General features: G+C 49.1%; 1 protein-coding gene across 2 annotated transcripts in view; it reads left to right on the plus strand.

The window, feature by feature from the left end:
• The window catches only part of KNTC1 (kinetochore associated 1), a 913,665-nt gene that overhangs the window by 688,160 nt on the left and 203,100 nt on the right, over nt 1–22,405 (plus strand). For both annotated transcript variants that reach the window (XM_078667574.1, XM_078667573.1), the window contains exon 54: nt 10,271–10,389. In XM_078667574.1, the coding sequence (XP_078523700.1) occupies nt 10,271–10,389 (119 nt within the window). The remainder of the gene's footprint in view (nt 1–10,270; nt 10,390–22,405) is intronic.

Consider the following 22,405-nt stretch of genomic DNA (forward strand, 5'->3'; position numbering starts at 1 on the left):
ATGGCCTACCCACCTTATCTGGGTCAGTCAGCGACTCCGGCCCAGGTGCAAGATTTTCTTGCTGCCACGGACCGCCTTTTCAGGCCTCAGGCTCCCGCCGGCGTGCCTTAGGGCCCCGCGCCAGCGCCGCAGGGTCCGTCGCCGGCGGCTCTGGCCCAGGCGCCGCAATGGGTTCCGTTTGTACCACCTCCGCCCTTGTCGGGGTTTCCGGACAATTTTGCTCCGGGTTGGGACCCTAACTAGGATATGGAGCCGGATTGGCCGTTGGACCATTTATATTCTATTCCCCTGTCCCTCCCCCGCCGCAGCAGCCTGTGCCTCGGACAGTGGAGATGGGGTACGACTGGGAGGGGTCTGAGGACCCTCTTGCACGGCAGTGCGAGTCTGAGCAGGAGTGAGCAGAAGAGTCGGAGGATGCCGTTGGCTTTGACCTCTCCTCTGAGCCTGGTTTCCTTTCTCCTCCTGCTGTGGCCATGGAGGAGGGCGCCACATACACTGTGGTGCTCCGTAGAGCAGCTGAGGACCTTGACCTTTCTATGGTAACTCAAAAAACGACCCTCCTCACTGAAGTCCTTCAGCTGGCAGCAAGCTCTAGGGAGCCTCTGCTACCGTTCAATGAGGCGTTAACGGATGTGTTAATGGGCAGCTGGTCTAGGCCAGCCATGGGGTCCCTGTGGATAAGAATGTGGCCAGGTGTCATCGCCCGGCCCCGGGTGGTCCTGCCTTTTTAACGGCCCACCCAACTCCGGAGAGCCTGGTTATCTAAGCCTCCACCTCCCAGTGCATTCCCTACCGCCTGCCGGATAAGGAATCTAAGAAGCTGGAACAGTTTGGCAAGAAACTCTTTTCCTCTGCCAGCTTAGGGCTGCGGTCGGTGAACACTGCATGCCTCTTGGGCCGTTACTCTCATGCTGTGGGGGACACTGATGCGCAGATGCTGTCTCAGTGTCCAGAGGAAGTTTGGGTAGTGCTTTCCCAAGCTGTGGCTGAGAGGAAAGATGCAGCAAAGTTTGCCATTTGGTGTGGACTAGACACCGCAGATTCGTTGGGTAGGGTGATTTCCACCACAGTGGCCCTCCACTGTCACGCCTGGTTACGGTCCACTGGGTTTTCAGGGGATGCTCAGAGTTCCCTTATGGACATGCCTTTTGATGGTACCCACCTGTTTGGTGATAAGGCCGATAGTGCGCTGGGGCGTTTTAAGGACTCCTGGACTACGACGAAGTCCTTGGGTCCCTCTCCACCACGCACCCGGCCATGTCTGCTTTTCGTTCCTTTCGTGACCACGGAAGGGGTGACCAACACGTTAGTTCAGCCAAAAGCCTGTGCAGAACCAACCTCAGCGTGGCCGGGGACGTGGTTCCCGCCGTGGCAGGACAGGGGGCCAGCATGTGGGACAGTCCACTTCCGCTGCATCCGCCTCAAAACCTTCCTAGTCCGAGCTTTGAAGTGCCCCCCGGCAGGATTCACCATCACCTCCTCCACTGGTGTTCTGTCACTTCAGACAGGTGGGTGCTGCAAATCATCCGAAGGGGCTACTCCCGCCCCTTTGAGTCTTTCCGCCCCCCCCAGCCATGCCTCCTCAATTCCACCACATTTCGGGGGATCACTTTGCGCTTTTCCAACAGGAAGTCACAGCCCTCTTGGTCAAGGGGGCCATCGAGCGCGTTACTGGGCCAGAAGTAGGACGTGGTTGTTATTCCCACTACTTCCTCGTCCCCAAGAAGGAGAAAGGGGGGCCTGCACCCCATCTTGGACCTCAGGAACGTCAACCGCTTTTTCCGGGAATGAGAAGTTCAAGACGTTGGCTCAGGTCTTGGTTGCCCTCGACCCTGGAGACTGGATCGTAGTGTTGGACTTGCAGGACACATTTTCATATCCCCGTACTGCCGGCGTTACCTGCGGTTCATGGTGGGCTAAGAGCACTTTCAGTTTGCCATGCTCCCCTTCAGCCTTACCAGTGCCCCTCGGGTGTTCACGAAAGTGTTGGCAGTGGTCGCAGCTCATCTGCGCAGATCTTGGGTTCCAGTCTTCCCCTATCTTGATGACTGGCTGTTGAAGGCGGACTCGCCCCAGGCAGTAGTTTCCCACCTCCAGACTGCGGCCGACCTTCTGCATTTGCTGGGGTTCTCCCTCAACGTGCTGAAGTCTCACCTGAGTCCCTTTCAGAAGCTCCCCTTTATCGGAGCGGTTCTGGATTCGACGCAGTTTCGGGTTTATCCTCCCGAGCAGCGAGTCTGGGATATTCAAGTTATGATTCTGATCTTTCGGCCTCTATCCCGGGTTTCAGTCTGGATGATCCTCCAGCTCCTGGGCCTCATGGCCTCCTGTTAGTGCAACATACCAGGTGGCATATGCGGGCTCTGCAGTGGGGCCTGAAGATCCAGTGGGCACAGCATCAGGGCAACCTGTCCGATCATGTCCCTATATCGGAGGGCACTGCACGACAATTGCAGTGGTGGCTCACGAATCGCGATTGGGTCAATGGCAGATCCCTCTCCCTTCCCCAACCGGAGCACATAGTGGTGACGGATGCGTCCCTCCTGGGATGGAGCGGCCACTTGGGAGAGGCGGAGATTAGAGGCCTCCCGTCTCCGGCGGAGTCCCGACTCCATATCAATCTTTTGGAGCTTCGGGTGATCTGACTTGCACTGAAGGCATTCCTTCCCTCTGTCCGGGGAAGTGTGGTGCAGGTGTTCATGGACAACACCACCGCCATGTGGTATTGCAACAGACATGGCTGGGTGGGGTTGTGGACCCTATGTCAGGAGGCTCTGTGCCTCTGGATATGGCTGGAAAATTAAGGCTTTACCTTGGTGGTTCAACATCTGGCAGGTTCTCTGAACGCCAGGGCGGACAAACTCAGCCGCCGGTGCAGGATGGATCACGAATGGCATCTGACCTCTGATGTGGCGCAAGGTCTCTTTCTGCAGTGTGGAGAGCCTTGGTTAGATCTATTCGCCACAGAAGAGAAGGTGCAATGTCATCTGTTCTGCGCGTTGGAATTTCCAAGGCGGCACTCGCTCGGCGATGCTTTTCGTCACGAGTGGAGCTGCGGTCTGTTGTACGCCTTTCCACCTATACCACTTCTGCCCAGTGTGCTGAAGAAGATTCGGTATGACCTGGCCCAAGTTATGTTATGTTATGTTAATAAGGCATTTGTTAAGCACACTTTCACCGATTAGTTTCTTGGCGCTGAGATCAACAGTAACATAAACGTGGATGAGGGGTGGGGAGTTATTGAAATGCTTGTCTGTAGAGCCAGGTCTTCAAGGCTTTCCGAAATGAGAGGAGGTCTTGGCAGGACCGAATCTCAAGAGGGAAGGTGTTCCACAAGCAGGGGGCAAGTGTAGCAAACCTACGGCCTCCAGAACGCTTAAGTTTGAAAGGGAGCGTCTGGAGGAGACCTTGGTGGAGTGAGCGGAGGTTGCGAGATGGTACGTACCTGGTGATTAGTTGGTCAATGAATTTGGGGCTTTTGCAGTACAAGGATTTAAAGATCATACATCCTGTTTTAAAGGCACAGCGTTGGGTGACAGGAAGCAGTGCAGTTTCATGAGTAGGGGAGTGGCAGCATGCCACCTCGGTTGATTCAAAATCAACCTCGCGGCATAGTTCTGTACCATCTGGAGACGTTTAGATAGGTAGTTGGGGAGACCTAGATAAATAGAATTTGTGTAGTCCAGATGGGACAGAACAGTGGCGATCACGACTTGGGTGATTGCCTCCGAAGTGAGTAGGCGCCGGACCTTTCGAATTTTTTTTAACTGAAAAAAGCATTTGGAGACCACCTGGCCCACTTGTGCTTTTAATGAGAGATCGCAGTCCACGGTGACCCCAAGTGTTTTAGCCGATGGTGATGGGGACGGGGCTTGCCCTAACTCCAATGGCCAATAGTGGGGGCCCCAGTGCTTGGCGCTGTCCCCCATAAGGACCAACTCGGTTTTTCCTGGGTTCAGTTTCAGCTGGTTTTGGTCCATCCAGGATTTGATGAACCTCATGGTCGACTGGAAGTGCAAGATGGAGTTTTCAGTATTGTCGATAGTGAAGAGTAACTGTAAATCTGCATAGTTGAAAACCCTCACCTGCTCGTCTCTAAGGGTCTGGATCAGAGGAAGGATGTATAGATTGAATAGGTGGGGTGACAGGGAGGAGCCCTGTGGTACTCCACATGTAATGGGCTGTTTGGCACCAGCTAGGTCTCCCAGGCGTACTGCTTGAGTGCGATTCTCCAAAAAGGACCTCAGCCAGCAGGCCGCCGTGTCCCGTATGCCGGCCTGTCCGACACGATCGACCAAGATGTTGTGATCGACCGTGTCAAACGCGGCCGACAGGTCCAGGAGCACCAGAGCCTGAGGGGAACGTCTATCAGCGCAGTCCCGCAGCGTGTCCAGGACTGTTGTTACTACTGCCTCAGTTGAGTGTGCCGGGTGAAATCGAGCCTGGTGGGGGTCAAAACAGCAAGACTCCTCAAGGAAATTAGATAGGCATTTAGCCACGTGGGCCTCCAGGACTTTTGCCAAATAGGGCAATAAGGAAATGGGCCGGTAGTTAGCCTTACAAGCTGGGTCAGCCCCGGGTTTTTTCAGGAGCGGTATGACCGTAGCTTCTTTAAACGCTAAACGAACTATGCCGGAAGTCAGGGAGTCATTCAAGAGTGTAAGAGCAGGGACCGAGTGGATGGAAAAACACTCTTTCAGGATGTGGGGTGGGCAGCTGTCCGAGGGGGAACCGGGTTTTACTCTTGTCAGTAGTTCCAGAAACTGGTCCTGGGTTATAGGCGAGAAACTACTAAGGGTGCCAGGGCTCATCTTGATTGCCATACCGGTAATGATTGGGATCGCCGGTTGGGGAATGCTAGCTTTAATGTCTGCTATTTTGTCGCTATAGTGGGTGTTAAGTGAGTCACAGAGAGACTGGGTGGGGGTAATCTTGGGGGCGGACATTGTCCAAATTCGTCAATTCGTTAAGGATAGAAAAAATATCCTTAGATCTATTAGAAGATTTTAGAATTCGGGAAGAAATATAAGCCGCCTTTGCAGCGGAGATGGCATTCATATACTCCTTTCTGGCCCTTGTGTATTTCATTTTTAACTCTGGGTCGTATTCACGCCGCCATTGGCGTTCCAACTGCCGCAGAGCCGATTTCCTGGATTTGAAATCAGAGGAGAACCATCTGCCAGTGTGACTTTTTTGTAAGGGGCGTGAAGATCACTAGCAGCTTGTAGCCAGCCTGTGAGAGTGGATACCGAAGAATTGATATCACTACGAAGGAGAGGAGTGGTATTAGCTAGTGACTGTAGAAATGCAGTTTTATCCATTGCATTCCAGTTCCTAGCTAGCCCGCCGGCGGCTGGCATGGTAGTCCTAGCGGGGACGAAGCATAATTTGAATTTGAGGATTAGATGGTCTGACCAGAGACATCGCAGGATTGTCGGAATTGTTACACAGGTGGTGTTGGTCCACACCTCGTCTAGGATGTGACCCTTGCAGTGGGTAGGGGAGAGCACTAATTGAATAAAGTTTAAGTTGGACATGAGGTCAGTCAATTCGGCCGATTGAGGGCCCTCCAAGGGATCATTAAACCAGTAGTTTAGGTCACCTACTAGGAAGATCCTGGCATGGTCGAGTGCTAGATTAGCAACTTGATCGCTCAGGGCCATAGGGAATGATGGCATCGAGTTGGGGGGGGTCTATACAAGAGGACACATGCTATCGTCTTGTGGGAGGTGGCAATTTTTAACACTAGGTTGTCTGTGTTTACTAACGTGAGGCAGGTCAGAGTGATGACATCCAGATTTGAGCGGATAATTGCCTCAACTCCTCCACCCCCTTTCCCCGCGACACGGTCTGCATGAATAATATAGTAATTAGGTGGAAGAGCCGCTAGCCCCAAGAGCCGCTAAGCCGCTAGCCCCAAGTAATCCTTGTGGTTCCGGATTGGGTACGAAGGTACTGGTATCCCGAGCTACTCAGCATGGCGATCGATCCCCCGATCCGACTGCCTCTTCAGGAGGATCTTCTGTCGCAGCAGGAGGGGAGGGTCCTCCACCCGAGCCTGTCCAGCCTCCACCTCCATGCGTGGAGATTGAGCGGCGACAGTTGACCGCTTTTGATCTTCCTCCCGAATTCTGTGATGTCATTTTAGTAGCCAGGCATCCTCCACTGAAAGGGTATACGCCTGCAGGCGGAACAGATTTGTGGCATTGTGCGCAGCAAAGGCTGTGTATCCCCTTTCTGCCCCTCTTTCTGAGGTCCTTCTGTTCCAACTATATTTGGCCCAGCAGGGCTCTGCTCTGGGCACTATCAAAAGTTATCTTTCGGCCATCTCCGCCTTTCTCAGGCTTCCAGATCAGCCTTCTCTCTTTAAGTCCCCGGTTGTTAACCGTTTCCTGAAAGGCATTACACATACGTTTCCTCCCGTGCCTTTCATAATACCTCAATGGGACTTAAATCTTGTCTTGACCTATCTGTTGTGAGCTCCCTTTTAGCCCCTTCATAACTGTCCTTTATATCTTCTCACTCTAAAGACGGCTTTCCTGGTAGCTATCACCTCTGCCAGAAGAGTGAGTGCGCTCCAGGCTCTTTCTTCTAAACCTCCTTTCCTTTCTGTTCATCCCAACAAGGTGGTTTCAAGGACCCGTCCTTTCTTGCCAAAGGTTGTCACGTCCTTCCACATCGGGCTGACCATCACTTTGCCCACCCTCTTTCCGCCTCCGCATCCTTCAAAAGAGGAAGAGAGGCTCCACCATCTGGACCCAAAACGTGCCCTCTCGTTCTATCTGAAGCACACACAACAGTTCTGGGTGGATGACCAGCTCTTTGTTGGCTACGTGGGCGCCAAAAAAGGTCGGGCCGTGCCCAAACTAATCATCTCTCGGTGGGTCGTTCTGTGCATCAAAGCATGTTACTTGTTGGCCAAGAAGGAGCCGCCTGTGGGGCTGCATACCCATTCTACCAGGGCAACAGCGGCCACTACTGCCTTGGGATGCGGCGTTCCCTTGCAGGACATTTGTCAGGCAGCTACGTGGGCCTCGCTGCACACGTTTACCAAGCATTACTGCCTTGACAGTCAAGTCCGGAGAGACGGCTTCTTTGGCCGTTCTGTTCTCTGTGACTTTCTGGTGTAATCTTGTTCGCAGACCCACCAACGGGGTTGGTATTGCTGGGGTATTTATTCTAAGGTAAGGAATCTATCACTAACATGTCTCTTTCAGATGCAAAAGTTACTACTTGGGTAACGATATATCTGTAAGAGACATTTAGTGATAGATTCCTTACCGCCCCACCCAACCTCCCTGTTCTGCAAACTGATTACTAGGGTTAAGGTCATCCTTTTCAGGGCCCTAGTTTCATGGCACCAGTGGTCATTTCTTGCATGGCTCTGCGTTCCTGGCACGGAAAGTAGTTTACAGAACTGACGTCAGCGCGCATGAGTGGCGCCTAAGTAGTCTCCGTGATGTTATCTTGGTGCCTATGACGCCAGCGATGGACGCGGAGCTGCACGACACCACCTAGTGACGCGCAGGGGTACTGCTGACGGAAAACTTTCCGGATCCTGTCTGATGCCTGGGGATATTCTAAGGTTAGGAATCTATCACTAACTAATGTCTCTTACAGATATATTGTTACACAAGTAGTAACTTGTGCATTTATTTTATTTACATCGTACCCTATAACACCACATAATTCACAACCCACATCTAAATTAAAATAGAATGTACTTCCATAATTAACATAATTAGCAATTAAATAAATATTATTAATTAAAAAACAAATTAAAACACATATAAATTAACTTCCCACCTTTTACCCCTATCAACCCCACAACCCACACCTAAAATCAATTACACAATTCCCATATTTAATTTGCAATTAATTAAATAATATTATTTAACAACTAATTAATTAAAAATAAATTGCTTCCCACCCCTCACACCTGTAAACATCACAACACACACCTAAAAATAATTACACAATTTCCATATTACATTTTCAATTAATTAATATTAACAACTAATTATTAATTAAAAATAAATCACTTCCCACCCTTTACCCCTATAAACCGCAGAATCCTCATCTAAAATGAATTACACATTTTCAATATTTAATTTTCAATTAATTAATAATTAACTAATTATCAATTAAAAATAAATTACTTTCACCCTTTATCCCATAACCCCACAACCCTCACCTAAAGTTACACAATTTTCCATATTTAATTTTTATTCAATTAATATTAATTAACAGCAAATTAATAATTAAAATAAATTACTTCCCACAGTTAAAATTATAAAATCTCAAATATTAATAAAGAAAATCATTAATTTATTATATTTAAATTACTTCCCTCCCTATTTCTCTACAAACCCACAACCCGCTATGGAACTAAAAAACTCAAAATGTAATTAAAATAAAATTGATAACTACTAAAAATGTAACACATGTAAAAAAAATAAACAATACTTGCACACAAAAAGACATCACATATTTAAAATATATATACTAAAATACATAACACTAATTTTAAAAATTGATATTTTAAACTATTTTTTTACAAACGATTTTATTGACTTTTATCATTTTAAACACGATATTTGTTACCTTCTAATCAATATTCTTGACCACAATATTCTTGCTGTCGATATTTCTCACTGACGATATTTAGGACTTAATATTTCTGTAGTATTGAAATTCCCAACTCTGTATTGTCTGCACACCCCCAGATATGTCTCTAGGGATTCCAAGTCATGCACAGACTGAGACAGGATGAACCCGAAGGCTATTCGGATCTGAGTGGCCACGGTCTATGTCTCTGAACACTGTTGAAAGGGGCATAAAAGCTGGCTTCGCTCGAAGCCAAAGATGCAGTTTTCCTCAAGTGAATTTCAGCAGGTCAAACTTGCAGAAATGTACCAAAGGACATGCAATGTAAATAACAGTACATGCATGTTGTTCTCCATTTGTATGAGGAAACCTTGTGATAGAAGTCATTTATTAGCTCCTATAAATACTGGTTGCCTGGGTATAGGTTTTTATCAGGCCAGTTGATAATGCTCCACAGTACCCCCCTTGCAACTCCCCCATCCCTTCACCACCACCACCATGCCACTCTTAACGAGAGTCAAGGTTTCTTTTGGTTACATTTCAAGAGGGGAAGGATTTATGTCTTCCTCTGTCTGGTCGATAAAGTACGACTCCCCACTAGTTTATGTTGCTGTAATTTGGACCTTCGCTTAAGATTGTATTTTGTTGATTACCTCGTCTAGGATGATTGTAGAATTATAATCTCCCTGCTTTGGTGGGACCTGTCTTACATATTTACAGGACACCGTAATGCCCAGTTTGAAGCAGACCGTTATTTAAAGTTTAACTGTAACCCAATAGTTCATTATCCAGCTTGTATTTCACCACCCCATCCATGAAAGGAAAAGAAACATAGCACCACCAAAGGCAACCCCAACTTTTATGTTTGAAGGGCAAAATATTTTAGCTCAGTCAGGGTGCTATAAGTGAAAGAGACAGTAAAAATAAAAACTGTTTCCTACTGGGTCATTCAGTACATCAAGCCAAGCTGGCAGCTAGCGAAGAAGCTGCTGCCATAGGAATTATGAGCTCGTTCTTCTGAAGATGCAGTTATAGAGATCTTTTTAGGGTTGTGCCTATTGTTGGCATTTAATGTGCAGCATCCAGGCCTTAAGTGCATACTTTTACAAGGCGGTACCGGCAGTACTCTGAGGCAATAGACAAAGTATTGTTTGGTTGGGCCGTTCTTCAACAATTTCTTCTGTGATGTTCAGGTATCCCCAGACCCTCTTCACTGGTTACTGCTATGCCGTCTTTCCTCAGACCAGGAATCTCGAGAAAGTAGTATCAATCAGAAGAAATAGTAGCATATCCACCATTAGTGCTTCTTCTGATAGATAATCTATCTTCTCATAGTTGCCTACTGATCCTTCTTGAAAATGGTACGATATGAGCATTTTTTATTTTCTTTTTCCTGTTTGCTCAGTTTTCTGTATTGACTAGTGGTGTAGGGGATGGCATATTTTAGAAAAAAAAACTGAACGTTCGTATGCCTCGAGATATTCTTAAAATGAGCATTTTAGGAAGAGGACTTGGAAGTATATATAGATTTTTTTTGAGGAGCAGTAATGCGGTTTCAATTTGTTAAGCACAGCACTTTAACAGTTGCATGTTCAAATGTACATTTACCATGTGAATAAACCAACAGCTTTTTTAATTAAAAAATGTTCTCTCTCAATTATAGCCAATTGGCATGAACCCGTTGACCTTTGCACACAGAAGCCGGGCCCTCCAGTGCCTAATTCGCTTGGCAGACGCAAACACAATAGTTTTGCTTATCAAAAAACCTGTTGAGGAATTAAAGTAAGTACTTTGCAGTAAGTGGGATGGGGTTTTGCTGCCCTGTAAAAGTTGTTGATTGAGCTGTAACTTGTCCTCTGTATATGGTATTTTAGTAGCGCAAAACTAGCCAACAGGCAACGGAGCGCAATACCAGGGGAAAAGGGAATATACAGTCAGTAAGTGTTTGAGAGTGAAGTTTGGCTATGAGAGTGGAGATGGACTGTTACTTTGTTGTGATGTAGTGTTCTTTAAAGAGGAGAGTTTTATATTCTTTTCAAAATTGGAGAATGGTTGGATGGTCTTGATGGATGGGGATAATCTTTTAAGATGCTGTGTATATAAATGAAAAACACCTGTCACTTATATATACATATATATATATATATATATATATATATATATATATATATATATATATATATATTTATTTTTTTTGTTTGCACTTCCTTATCTGCAGTATGCTGTTATCCAGATGTGATCGTGGAGTAGTGCGCAGACTGCTTTTTCAAAGATTCTTGAAGAGTGAAGCGGTATATGAGTGATGTGCCATTAGTTGGCGATATCCTCAGGGTCTAGCATGAGGCTCCTCAGGAGTGGGAGCATCTGGCATTTCTTGAGAGCTTCTGGGAAGATGCCTTGAGAGAAAGAGGCCTTGACACTGGAGAGTAGAAGTGATAGGAGTTAGTTTCCCACACTATCAGTCACTGCGTCTCCAGCCACAACCTCCACTCTACTTTGCTAAAAAATTCTCCCCCTTTTCATTGGCCAAATAGAAATGATTCCTCTGGTTATCTTCAACTCCCCAGTCTGTTGGGGATCACCATCTAAATCGTTCACAACCTTCCTTTTTACGCCTACATCCCTGCATCAACCCTTCCTCCACAGATCAAAATCTAATTGCTAGGTTCTCCTATCAATGAGCAGTAACTCAAAGCCATCCTTCTACCACCTGCCCACTTGAACTTTGCAAGTAGCTCTCACTCTTCTTCATTACAGACATTCTCCAGTAGTTCCCACATTAGAATTCATTCTTTCATCATTTAAACTGTCCAACATTAAAGCATTTCAGAAAAAGAAATTGTCTATCCCTCTACTCCAAAGAAATACTGTCTGGTTTCCAATCTCACTTAACCAGCCCAAGTCCGGAAGGGTGTTGTATCATTCAGCTTTATTCCTATTTTGAGGACACAAATCTGCTCCTGGAAGAGATTTTTAACTGCAGATTCCTTACCATAGAATATTCCCCAGGCGTTTGATTGGATTCTTAAAATCTTGAACAGTACTTTATGCGCCGGTAGGTGGTGCCTTTGGCTTCCCGTCAGCTGCGCTGTTGGTGACATTTGCTGTGCCTAAATAAGTGCACCCCAGCACGCTGACATCAGTTCCTTGCTTTGTGCGCCAACGGTTACGGATCTGGATAGCAATCGTTGTCAGGTTTTGACCAACTTTTTCTAGGCTTTTGTGGAGGCATTTTTCAAACAGTGTGCTAGGAACATGTCCCCAACAAAACCTACAGGTTTTAAACCTTGTGGCGGAATTTCACAGACCGATGTCTGAGACTGATCCCCACTTGGTGTGTCTTTGGTGCTTGGCGTCGAGCCATGACTCGAAGTCCTGTTCCGACCGTTTGTCAATGCATTCGAAGGCCATTTGAGAACGTAAGATGAAGGTGCACGTGGTGCAGCATTGGAAAATCCCATGCCTCTCCCTGTCTCGTGGAACATCTCAGTCTGTGGATGATCTTCAGCCCATTCCCAGATCTGTTCCTGTGACTGGTCACTCTCGAAATTATTATGGTCATCTAGTAAGTCAAAGAAGTCGAGGCATCGTTCGACTTCACCTCGCCCCCTCCAAGTCCCCAGAAGGGGTGTGGGGTGACGTAGTGCCTCTAGGCACCGCTACCTTACGCCTCCTGCAAAGCTGGTGCTAAACTGGACTCCGTGTCTGCCTGAATATCCAGGAGACAGAGCGACATCTGGCCAACGTAAACATTTTGTGAGGCGAATGTCCCTCATCTTGAGGCAACTTACTCCCTCTGATGTGCTTTCTGGCCCCAAGGAGACCAGAGGTGTGCCAACTGGGTTAACGCCAAAGGGACCTCCCCCGATGCAAGTTGGGCCCTCTGGATCTGTTTCCGGATCAGTACCTACTTCGGTCCCAAGCCCCATACCGGCTACACAACCCCCCGCCTGAGTTCAGCCCCTCGATGTCACCGTCTTCTCAATGAAAGCGAACCCATTATCTTGAGATGGCACCTGTAGGAAGGTAGGAGCCCTCTAGCATGGTTACTCGACTTTTAGCGTGGTGTCAGTGTGTTTTGACAACTCAACAGTCACTGTTCTTCCTCCCTAAATTTGATTATGGTAAGTACTTTTGTACCTCGACAGTTGGCTACTGGTGGGGCCCTGTAAGTCCCTAGTATATGGTACTAAGGTACCCAGGGCATAGGCACACCAGGGGTCTCCCATGGGCTGGAGCATGTATTCTGCCACCCCTGAGAGACCACTCAAACTGTGACTACAGACCTGCCATTGCAGCCTGTGTAAGTTGATGCTAGCACCCCTTACAACAGATATAGGTTTTCTTATATCTGAGGTCACTACACTTAAAACCTATGTTACCCCTAAGGCACCCCTAAAGCCCGAGTGCTCGGTTATAAGTGTGAGGGTGTCCCTGCATGAGCAGGACACCCCTACAAACCTCTGAGTCAATTCTCCAGGCTTTGTTAGTGTGGTCAGTCATTTTGATACATATATTGGCCATGCTTCATTACGCGATGGCTGACTATATAGTGTCTGTGCTGAACATGGGCATGTGTTTTTCATCTCCTGACCTGCACGTCAACAGATTTTGGATTCTTTGAAAATTAAAAGTCAGATCTGCTAGGTTGGCAGACTAAAAATACTATACTTGTGTAGGGCTCGGATTGTGCAACATTTTGGTATCAACATGTTTGAATCATACCTCCAACACCGTTTCATTGGAGCAGTTCTGGACACAGCGCAGTTTCGGGCTTATTCTCCCGAGCAGCGAGTTCAGGATATTCGGGCTATGATTCCGATCTTTCAGCCTCAATCGCGGGTTTCGGTCAAAATGACCCTGAGGCTACTGGGCCTCATGGCCTCCTGCAGGTGGACTATGCCCGGTGGCATATGCCGGCTCTGCAGTGGGTCCTGAAGTTCCAGTAGGCACAGTATTAGGGAAAGCTTTCCGATTGCGTCCAGATCTCCCAGAGCACTGCACACCAATTGCACCAGTGGTGGCTAATGAACCAGGATTGGGTTAACGGCAGATCCCTCTCCCTTCCCAAACTAGAGTTCACAGTGATGACAGATGCATCACTTCTGTGGTGGAGCGGCCACATGGTGGAGGTGGAGATCGGAGGCCTTTGGTCTCTGGCGGAGTCCGGGCTCCACATCAACCTTCTGGAGCTTCAGGCGATTCATCTTGCACTGAAAGCATTCCTTCCTTCTGTCAAAGGAAGAGTAGTGCTGGTGTTCACGAACACCACCACCACCATGTGGTACTGCAACAAACGGGCGGGTGGGGTCTTGGACCCTATGTCAAGAGGCTCTCTGCCTTTGGACATGGCTGGAACATCAGGGCATGTCCCTGGTGGGTCAACACCTGGCAGGTTCACTGAACTCTAGGGCAGACAAACTCAGGGTCATGATGGATCACAAATGGCGTCTTCACTGGGAGGAGGCGCAAGGTCTCTTTCGGTAGTGGGGAAAGCCTTGGTTAGATCTATTCACCACCAAATAGAATGTGCAATGTCAGCAATTCTGCGCGTTTGAATTTCCAAGGCGGCACTCACTAGGCAACGCTTTTCGTCTCGAGTGGAGTTGCGGTCTTCTATGCCCCTTTCCACCGATACCACTTCTGCCCAGAGTGCTGAAGATCAAGCACGACTGGGCCCAAGTCATTCTTGTGGCTCCGGATTGGGCACGAAGAGTCTGGTATCCCGAGCTCTTGCACATGGCCATCGAACCTCCGATCAGACTGTCTCTACGGGAGGATCTTCTGTCGCAGCAACAGTGTACGGTCCTCCGCTCGAACCTGTCCAGCCTCCACCTCCTTGCATGGAGATTGGGCGGCGACAGTTGACCGCTTTCGACCTTCCTCCCGAAGTCTGTAATGTTATCTTGGCAGCCAGGCGCCCCTCCACTAAAATGGTATACGCCAGTAGATGGAACAAATTTGTGGCATGGTGCACAGAAAAGGCTGTGGATCCCCTTTCTGCCCCTCTTTCAGAGGTTCTCCTCTTCATACTTTCTTTGGCCCAGCAGGGCTCTGCTCTCTATACTCTTAAAGGATATCTTTCGGCCTGTCTTCTCCTTCCTGATCAGCCTTCGCTTTTCAAGTCCCCTTTTGTAAATCGCTTCCTTAAGGGCAATACTCAACTGTTTCCTCCCATTCCTTTCGTAATGCCCCAGTGGGACTTGAAACTTGTTCTGACTTACCTCATGTGTGCTCCTTTCGAGCTGCTGCATAATTGTCCTCTCAGACTGTTGACCCTCAAAACTACCTTTCTGTTTGCCATCACCTCTGCTCGCAGAGTAAGTGAGCCTCAGGCTCTTTCTTAAAAACCTCTTTTCTTGGCTGTTCATCTGGACAAGGTTGTCCTTCGCCCTAGGCCTTCCTTTTATCCCAAAATGGTTACCTCTTTCCACATAGGACACACCATCACTTTGCCCACCTTCTTCCCGCCCGCACCCTTCTAAAGAGGAGAGGCTCCACCGTCTGGATCCAAAATGTGCGCATTCATTCTTTCTGGATCGCACAAAACAGTTCCGGGTAGAGATGACCAGTTCTTTGTTGGCTATGTGGGTGCTAAGAAAGGTCGGGCCGTGCAAAAACGTACCATCTCTCAATGGGTCGGTCTTTGCATCAAAATCTGGTTATTCCTTAGCGAAAAAGGAACCTCCAGTGGGGCTGCATGCCTCTTCCACCAGGGCGATGGCAGCCACTACTGCTTTGGGAACGTGGAGTCCCTATTCACCACATCTGCCTGGCAGCCATGTGCGCTTCATTGCACAAGTTCACTAAACATTACTGCCTGGACAGTCGGGTCCGTAGAGACGGCTTCTTTGGTCGCTCTGTTCTCCAGGACTTTCTGGTGTGAACTTAGAATAGATACCCCAGCAATACCAACCCCGGAGGTGGGTCTGTGAACTAAGGTGAGGAATCCATTATTAATAGTCTCTTTCAGATGAACAAGTTACTTACCTTCGGTAATGATATATCTGTAAGAGACATATATTAGTTATCGATTCCTTACTGCCCCACCCATCCTCCCCATTCTGCAAACTGACTTCTAGGGTAAGGGACTCCCTTTCAGGGCACTAGTTTTGTGCACCAGTGGTCTTGCATGGCTCTGCGCTTCTGGAGTGGAATGTAGTGTAAAGAACTGACGTCCGCAAGCAGAAGTGGCGTCTAAGTAGATACAGCGACGTAATTCCGGCGATCACGACGCCAACAACGAACGCGGAGTTGACCAACGCCACCTACCGACGCACAGGGTTCTGCTGAAGAAAAATTCCCCGGATCCAGTCTGATGCCTGGGGGTAATTCTAAGGTATGGAATCCATAACTAATATATGTCTCTTACAGATATATTGTTACCGAAGGTAAGTAACTTGTTTGTTAGGGCTGACTACTGTAATGCTACTGTATTATGTGTCTTTAAAAAAGAGCAGTATCTTTAAGAAAGTGCTGGCAGTTGCGGCTTCACTGCCACAGTCCAGCGTCCATGCAGGTCAGTACTTAAAAGACTTCCTTGTGGCAGTGAATTCCCTGGTGATAGTCAGGTAGTGCCTTGAGCAGATGATGACTGTTCTCTATAACTTATGCTTTACCAGCATAATTAGAAGTCCTATCTCGCTACCTTGCATCATCTAACCTTCATAGAAGAGATACAGGGTACGACTTACATGGAGGCTTTTACTTCTCCTTAAGGGACTGCAGATGTTGAAGAAATGATTCTGAGATTTCTGACTAAGACAGACTCAAATCCCCATTCTCCAGTTCTTCTGCCACATGGTGAATGAGGACCCTTCATATGTGCCTGAATTCACATTGGGTCCAGTATCAGGAGAGACTCATTGCTCAGGTACAGATCTACCACTGTGTTTGCTGGTGGATGGATACCTCCAACCTTTTGGGTTGTCGTCCCTCAAGCCGTTCTCACATTCATGCTAATGTGCTCATGGATACTTCCTCTAGGCTTGGGTGTCTTTGTGGTAGTGGCTTATCTTGTAGGCTCTGTCCATGTGAGGGTTGATGCTCTCTGTTGCCTCTCACAGGCAGAGAGAAAGTGAGAAATGCATCCCACAATAGAGAGATGCACGTCTTCATATTAGGATTCCCATTCATGATTCTCTTTGCCAAGGCATAGAAGAGGAAATGCCCTCAGTTTTGTGCCATACACTTCAATCTGAAAGCCTCCTCGGATACCTTCAGGTTCAACTTGTCTCACGTCCTGATGTACGCGTTTCTGGTAGTTTTTCTTTTCGCAAAAATGCTGGGGGAGGACCGAGGACAACCAATTTTGACCACCCTAACTAGGACGAGGAGTAACTGGTATGCTGATTATTTGGCTCTTATGCAGACGATCTGCTTTTGTAGCATGTTGTTAAGGTCCTATATTCCAATAAATGCTGCGGCTGGATGCCTGGAGAATGAGGGTTGCCAGTCCTTCAATTCATTCACATTTCAAAGTTTTCTACTGGGTAAGTTGGCTGTTTGCACCTGTCCATCCTCACCCGAGGTTGTTTCTGCATTTCATGTGGGCCAGTCTGTTACCCTTCTATTTTTCTTCTCTCTCCCATCCTACTAAGGAGGAACAAGTGCATAAACGGGCTCCAGACATGCAGTGTCTTAATACATCAACCGTACTTGTCAAGGCAGAGTAGATAAGCTTTTTGTGGGCTTTGTCAAAGCTAAGTAGGCCAAGGCAGGTAACAAGAATACCATTTTGCACTGGGTCAATCTTTGTATCAAGATCTGCCATACTCTGTCCAAGAAATACCCTCTGGAGGGCAGTCAGTCCCAGTCTACTAGTGTCATAACAATCCTTAGCAGCTCTCTCCTACAGCTTCCCAGCTGCCAACATCTGCCGGGAGGCTATATGTTCATCTTCGGCTAGTTTTGCCTAGCAGTACTTGCTAGTAGTGATAGGTATTTTGCCTGACCAGTGTTGCAAGATGTCCTTGGTTGACCAGCGCTACTCCTTCCACCTACCAGGGAGGTATTGCTTTGGGGCTTAATCTTAAGGTGATGTATCTATGGGGAGGTCTATTCATCAGAAGAAAAAGGAACATACGTTCATTAGCAATATTTTGGTGGATACATATTCATCCTGCAGATTAGTCACTACCCTTTTTTTCTTTCTGTGGATTTAGTGCCATGCATAATAAGATCCCACGGTATGCAAATATGTGCTCTAGTTGTCATTGCTCTTTTGGTTCCACTCCACGCAACTCGCTGGGCATGGAAAAAGTGCATGCTTATTTGGGCCTAATATACCACAGGTCATCATGTCATTATCTCTAGGGGCAAAGTTGCGGCAAGATCCACAAGGCACCTCCTGGTGGTGTTGGGGAGTCATTGCAGATGAAACGTTCTACAGACCAGTCTGAATCCTTGAGAGATCATTATTAAGGTGGGAAATCTGCTGTAAGATTATGTATCTACCAGTTCTGTAGTAGGGGATCTCTGTGTATAGTCATAATCTAGTGAATAGTCCCGCACATGTGCGTGGACCCTGTAGCACTCAAAAATAATCTCTTAAGATGTCTTCATTGCAGTCCTGCATAGACACTTAAGAGAAAATTAAAGACAATAATGCAGCCCGTACCTACAAGGCTACACTGTCCAGTACTTCAGCTAGAAATACCAAGGATATAATATCAATAACACATTTAACACAATCTGTCAAGTTTAACCCATAGAGAAACTTTCCTCCCCTCAGCAAATCCTTGGAATGATAGAGAGGAAGGTAGGGACAGACAAGCCTCCATAGGCTGCCATTATGTGTCTGGAAAAGGGATACCGTGCCTTTAAGGAACTCTCTGGAGACCCTCGGTATCCCAGCATGCTCAGCCCCTTCCTTTTACTTTCAGTTCTTTTTTCCGGCTCCTGCTAGCAGGACCCTGGAGCATTGATTTTTTGGGGTTTTTTCTACAATTTGTGCACTTTTAAAGTGTTAGTTTCTTCACTCGACGTGTTTTTGCCTCTTCTCATCTTTGCTGGAGTTTCTCTGGTGTTTTTTTTTTTTTTTTTTTTTTTTTTAAACCTTTATTGTACAGAGAAGGCTCACAAATACGGGCCTACAACCCAGCGGGCCGGCCACCACAAATAAGAAACAGAGTCAACAGCACCGAAACGCATACAGGAAATAAGGGCTAAAAGCCATATAGCAACCAGCAGGGGCAGGATACGTGAAGGTTGATTTTCTAATATAGAAACGGGAATGACAGAATAATAACAGGTAGGAAGTCTCGGAGGGCCGGGGTGGGCCGCGAACAAGCCGCGTTGGAAGATACAGGATAACGCAATAATGACAAACACATATCGATAAAGGCAGAATAGGAGTCCCGCCAGAAAAACAGTGGCAACCGCCGTTCAGCGCCCACCCACCACAACAAGAACATATCATAACAAACAGAATCGAAAAAAGCTTATCCAATAAAGCCCTCCGTCACACAACCCAAAGAATAAGGAAAAAAAAAACCCCACGAGAGGGGGGAGAAAGGAAAGAAAAAGAGGGAGAAGGGGACAAAAGGGGAAAGGAAGAACGCCACCTCAAGCACGCGCCCCATGGCAAACGAGATCGGGAACCAAAAATCGGTATTCAGAACCAGTAGTAACCGGAGCAAAATTACGTAGTGAGCCCAAGTCACAGTAAGACCAAACGGTTAGTGCAACAAAAATAACCCACCCAGGGGGACATATGCTGAGACCGCGCCCCGAAAAAGAGGACACACAAGAGCCATAGAACCAAAGAATAAGAAAATGAGGGGAGAAAAACCCCAAAGAAATGACAGACCCACCCCACAAGCCCACCCTGCACCCCTGCAGAAGGCTATGGCCTACCCCCCAGCAGCGTGCCTGTCGCCCTAATCAGAACCCAAAATATAGAAGAACTAAAGCAAGATTGAACCATAAAGACAAAAAAGGGGAAAAGAAGGAATAAGGGAGGAAAGAACACGGGGGAGGGCCATAAAACAGAATCATAGGCTCCCACCCTCCCGTCCGAAACATCAGTGCCCACGGGAAGACAAAGATTCTAAGGACACATTACAGGAATACGACAAGAATCCGACAAGGTCATACCGTTACCAGCCGCTCATCCAACCATTACAAAACACCAGTCCACAAAGGCAAGATCGTCTCATCCCTGTCCTTGTTTTTCCAAATCTGTGGCAGTCCGCCTCACGAAGAACCAGACCATGAGGAACAGGAGGCAGAGAACAGGGAGGTCAAACTTCAATCCGCAGAAGACGTTTCGTGTACCACTTGGATGATCCGGAACAGTCAGAAACCAATGTACACAATGCAGGCACAGTTCCGAAGATGATCTGAGGAAAGCCGACCCAGCGGAGTCAGCACAGGATTTACGGTCGGCCATTCGAGGAGATGAAGCACAGGAAGAACCACCGAGTCCGGTCCGGACAGGACCCGGCCTACCGACCCACAGCCCAGGAGAGGACACATCACGATGGAGGGCAGCGGAACTCCGCATATCCGCAGAAACGGCAGCCACCGGGTCCATAATTTCCAGGATAGTTCCAGCCGCACCCAGTAGCGACGTAGCCGCACACGCCAGGGGGGGCTCAAACGGCCCAGCGAAACGAGCCTCCTCCAGGTTATCAGCGGGTGCGGCCACCGGAGCACCCCAGGAGCGCAGGGCGGCGAGGACGTCGGCAAGTGTAGGAACACCTTTACAGTATCCGGCTTCTGTGCCACATCGTGGACCACCGCCGCCCATCTCGGCCCGGCTGAGAAATACAGGGTCGGCCGCCATTTTGGAAGCCCGGCGGGGTCGCGGCGATCCTCGACCCCGGCCCGGGCCGCAGCAGGGCAAACAGAATTCAGCCAACCACCAGCAGAGGCACGTCCAGAGCAAGAAGGGGGGCCACCAGAAGGAGGATCGCAGGCCCCCCAATGCCACCGGCCCCGTTCTCCCAGTCCGGGCGGAGGCACTCAAAATGGCCGGACCGGAGAACAAAGGGGGGGGACAAGCCACATCTACGGTCAGCCCCGTCAACGGAAGGCAGCGCCTCCACCCCAGGCCGCGGGACCGCCTGATCAGGCCAGAAAGCCGCAACCGGCCTATCTGCACAACCGCCTCGTCGGCCGAGCCCACTGCGCCATCAAAGGCCGGCCATAGCGTAGCGCCCCGTCCGGGCGCCGCAGAGGAGACTCAGGCCAGTCCGCTCCAAAGGCCCCGAAGCGAGCGAAGGCACAGCTCCGGAACCACGGCACCCAGAGACAACCGGAACAGACGGTAAGTGCCTAGAGATCGCTGCAGATCCACAGCGTAGCAGAAATTGTCTTCCCGGGGCAGGATAAAGGCAGGATTTATGTTTCGAACAGGAAAGTAGACGGAGCCGAGCTAAAGCGCGGCCATCTCGGACGCGAGCTTGGCTCCTCCCTTCTCTGGTGTTTTGACTGCTCTTTTATCAAATATGCCTGCCTTATTTGATAAATGCCCGGAGTGCTCTAGGAAAAAGGCAAAATCGGATCCTCACAGGGTGTGCATCCTGTGCCTGTCTTCTCATGGTCCTGAGGAGTGTGATATCTGTCTACAGTTCCCTAAAAGGATCCTGAAGGACAGGGAGAAGACCAGTCTCCAAGGTTTGGAGCAGAGAAGGCAGCAAGGACAAGGTGGGTCTGGGCATGAAGGGGCTCCTTCCTCTGCCTGTGCGCCGGCCTCTGGGGGGCTCCCCAGTAAGGAAAAGGCCAGAAAACGCCACCGGTCTCCGTCGGCGTCGATGGCCTTGGCGTCGAAAGGAATGACCACAGTCTGTTCCTCGTCTCCCCAGGGCTCTAGGTCGAAGCACCATCGACGTTCGACGTCGAGACCTCCAACGAGGCCGACGTCGAGGATGTTTCGTCGTCGAGCCATCATCGACGTCGAGAGGGGTCAAGACACCGGCGCTTGCCGTCGAGGCGACACCGCCGGTCACCGTCGACTTCGACACGTAAGTCTGCGAAGTCGAGACGAAGATCAGCGTCGAGACGGAGGTCATAGACGCCGAGGAGATCGCTGTCGTCGGGGAGACTATCGACGTCGAGGCACCGACCGTCGACGTCAAAGCGACGGCCATCGACGCTGAGCAGACGCTCGTCGACGTCGAGGCAACGTTTGTCGACGTCAAGGAGACGCTCGTCGACGTCGAAAGGACGCTCAGCGTCGAGGAGGAAGCATTGACGCTCTAGGACCAGGACAGAGTCCTCGGCTTCAGCGAGCACATGGTTTCGGCGGCGCCCTCAAGATCGCCCCCCTCTGGTCAGAAAAAGAAGAAAAGGAGAGTGGGACAGTCTCCGGGCTCGGAGTACTCTCAAGTTTACTCCCCCTCCAAACCGAGGTTGCCTACACCTCCTCCTTTTGCCCGTGGATCCTCCTCTGCGTACCCCGACTCCTCCTCCACTGCCTCAGCCTCCTACTCCTCCACCGCCTCCGGTTCGTCCTTACCGTCCTCCTCCACCGGCTCCGCCAAGGTCGGCCTCGCTACCGCATTTGGGGCCTCCGCGACCTAGGCTCCTGGTTCGGCCTCCACAGCGCCCTCCTTTCCGGCCCGCGGAACGTCCGAGGCCACGGAGGTCGAGGTCTCGCTCAAGACGGAGAGATAGGTCCAGGAGTCGCCGTCGCTCGTCTACGAGGTCCAGACTGCGCCGTAGGAGGGACAGGTCTAGATCCCGCCACACGGATTCGTCCAGTGCCAGGGACTACTCGCCGACCCTGTCGGACTCACCTCGGACGAGGGTGTCCCCGATCTACGACATTGTCTCTTTCCAGGAGGTGTTGCTG

Source organism: Lissotriton helveticus, chromosome 11 (assembly GCF_964261635.1).
Source record: "Lissotriton helveticus chromosome 11, aLisHel1.1, whole genome shotgun sequence".
NCBI lineage: Eukaryota > Metazoa > Chordata > Amphibia > Caudata > Salamandridae > Lissotriton > Lissotriton helveticus.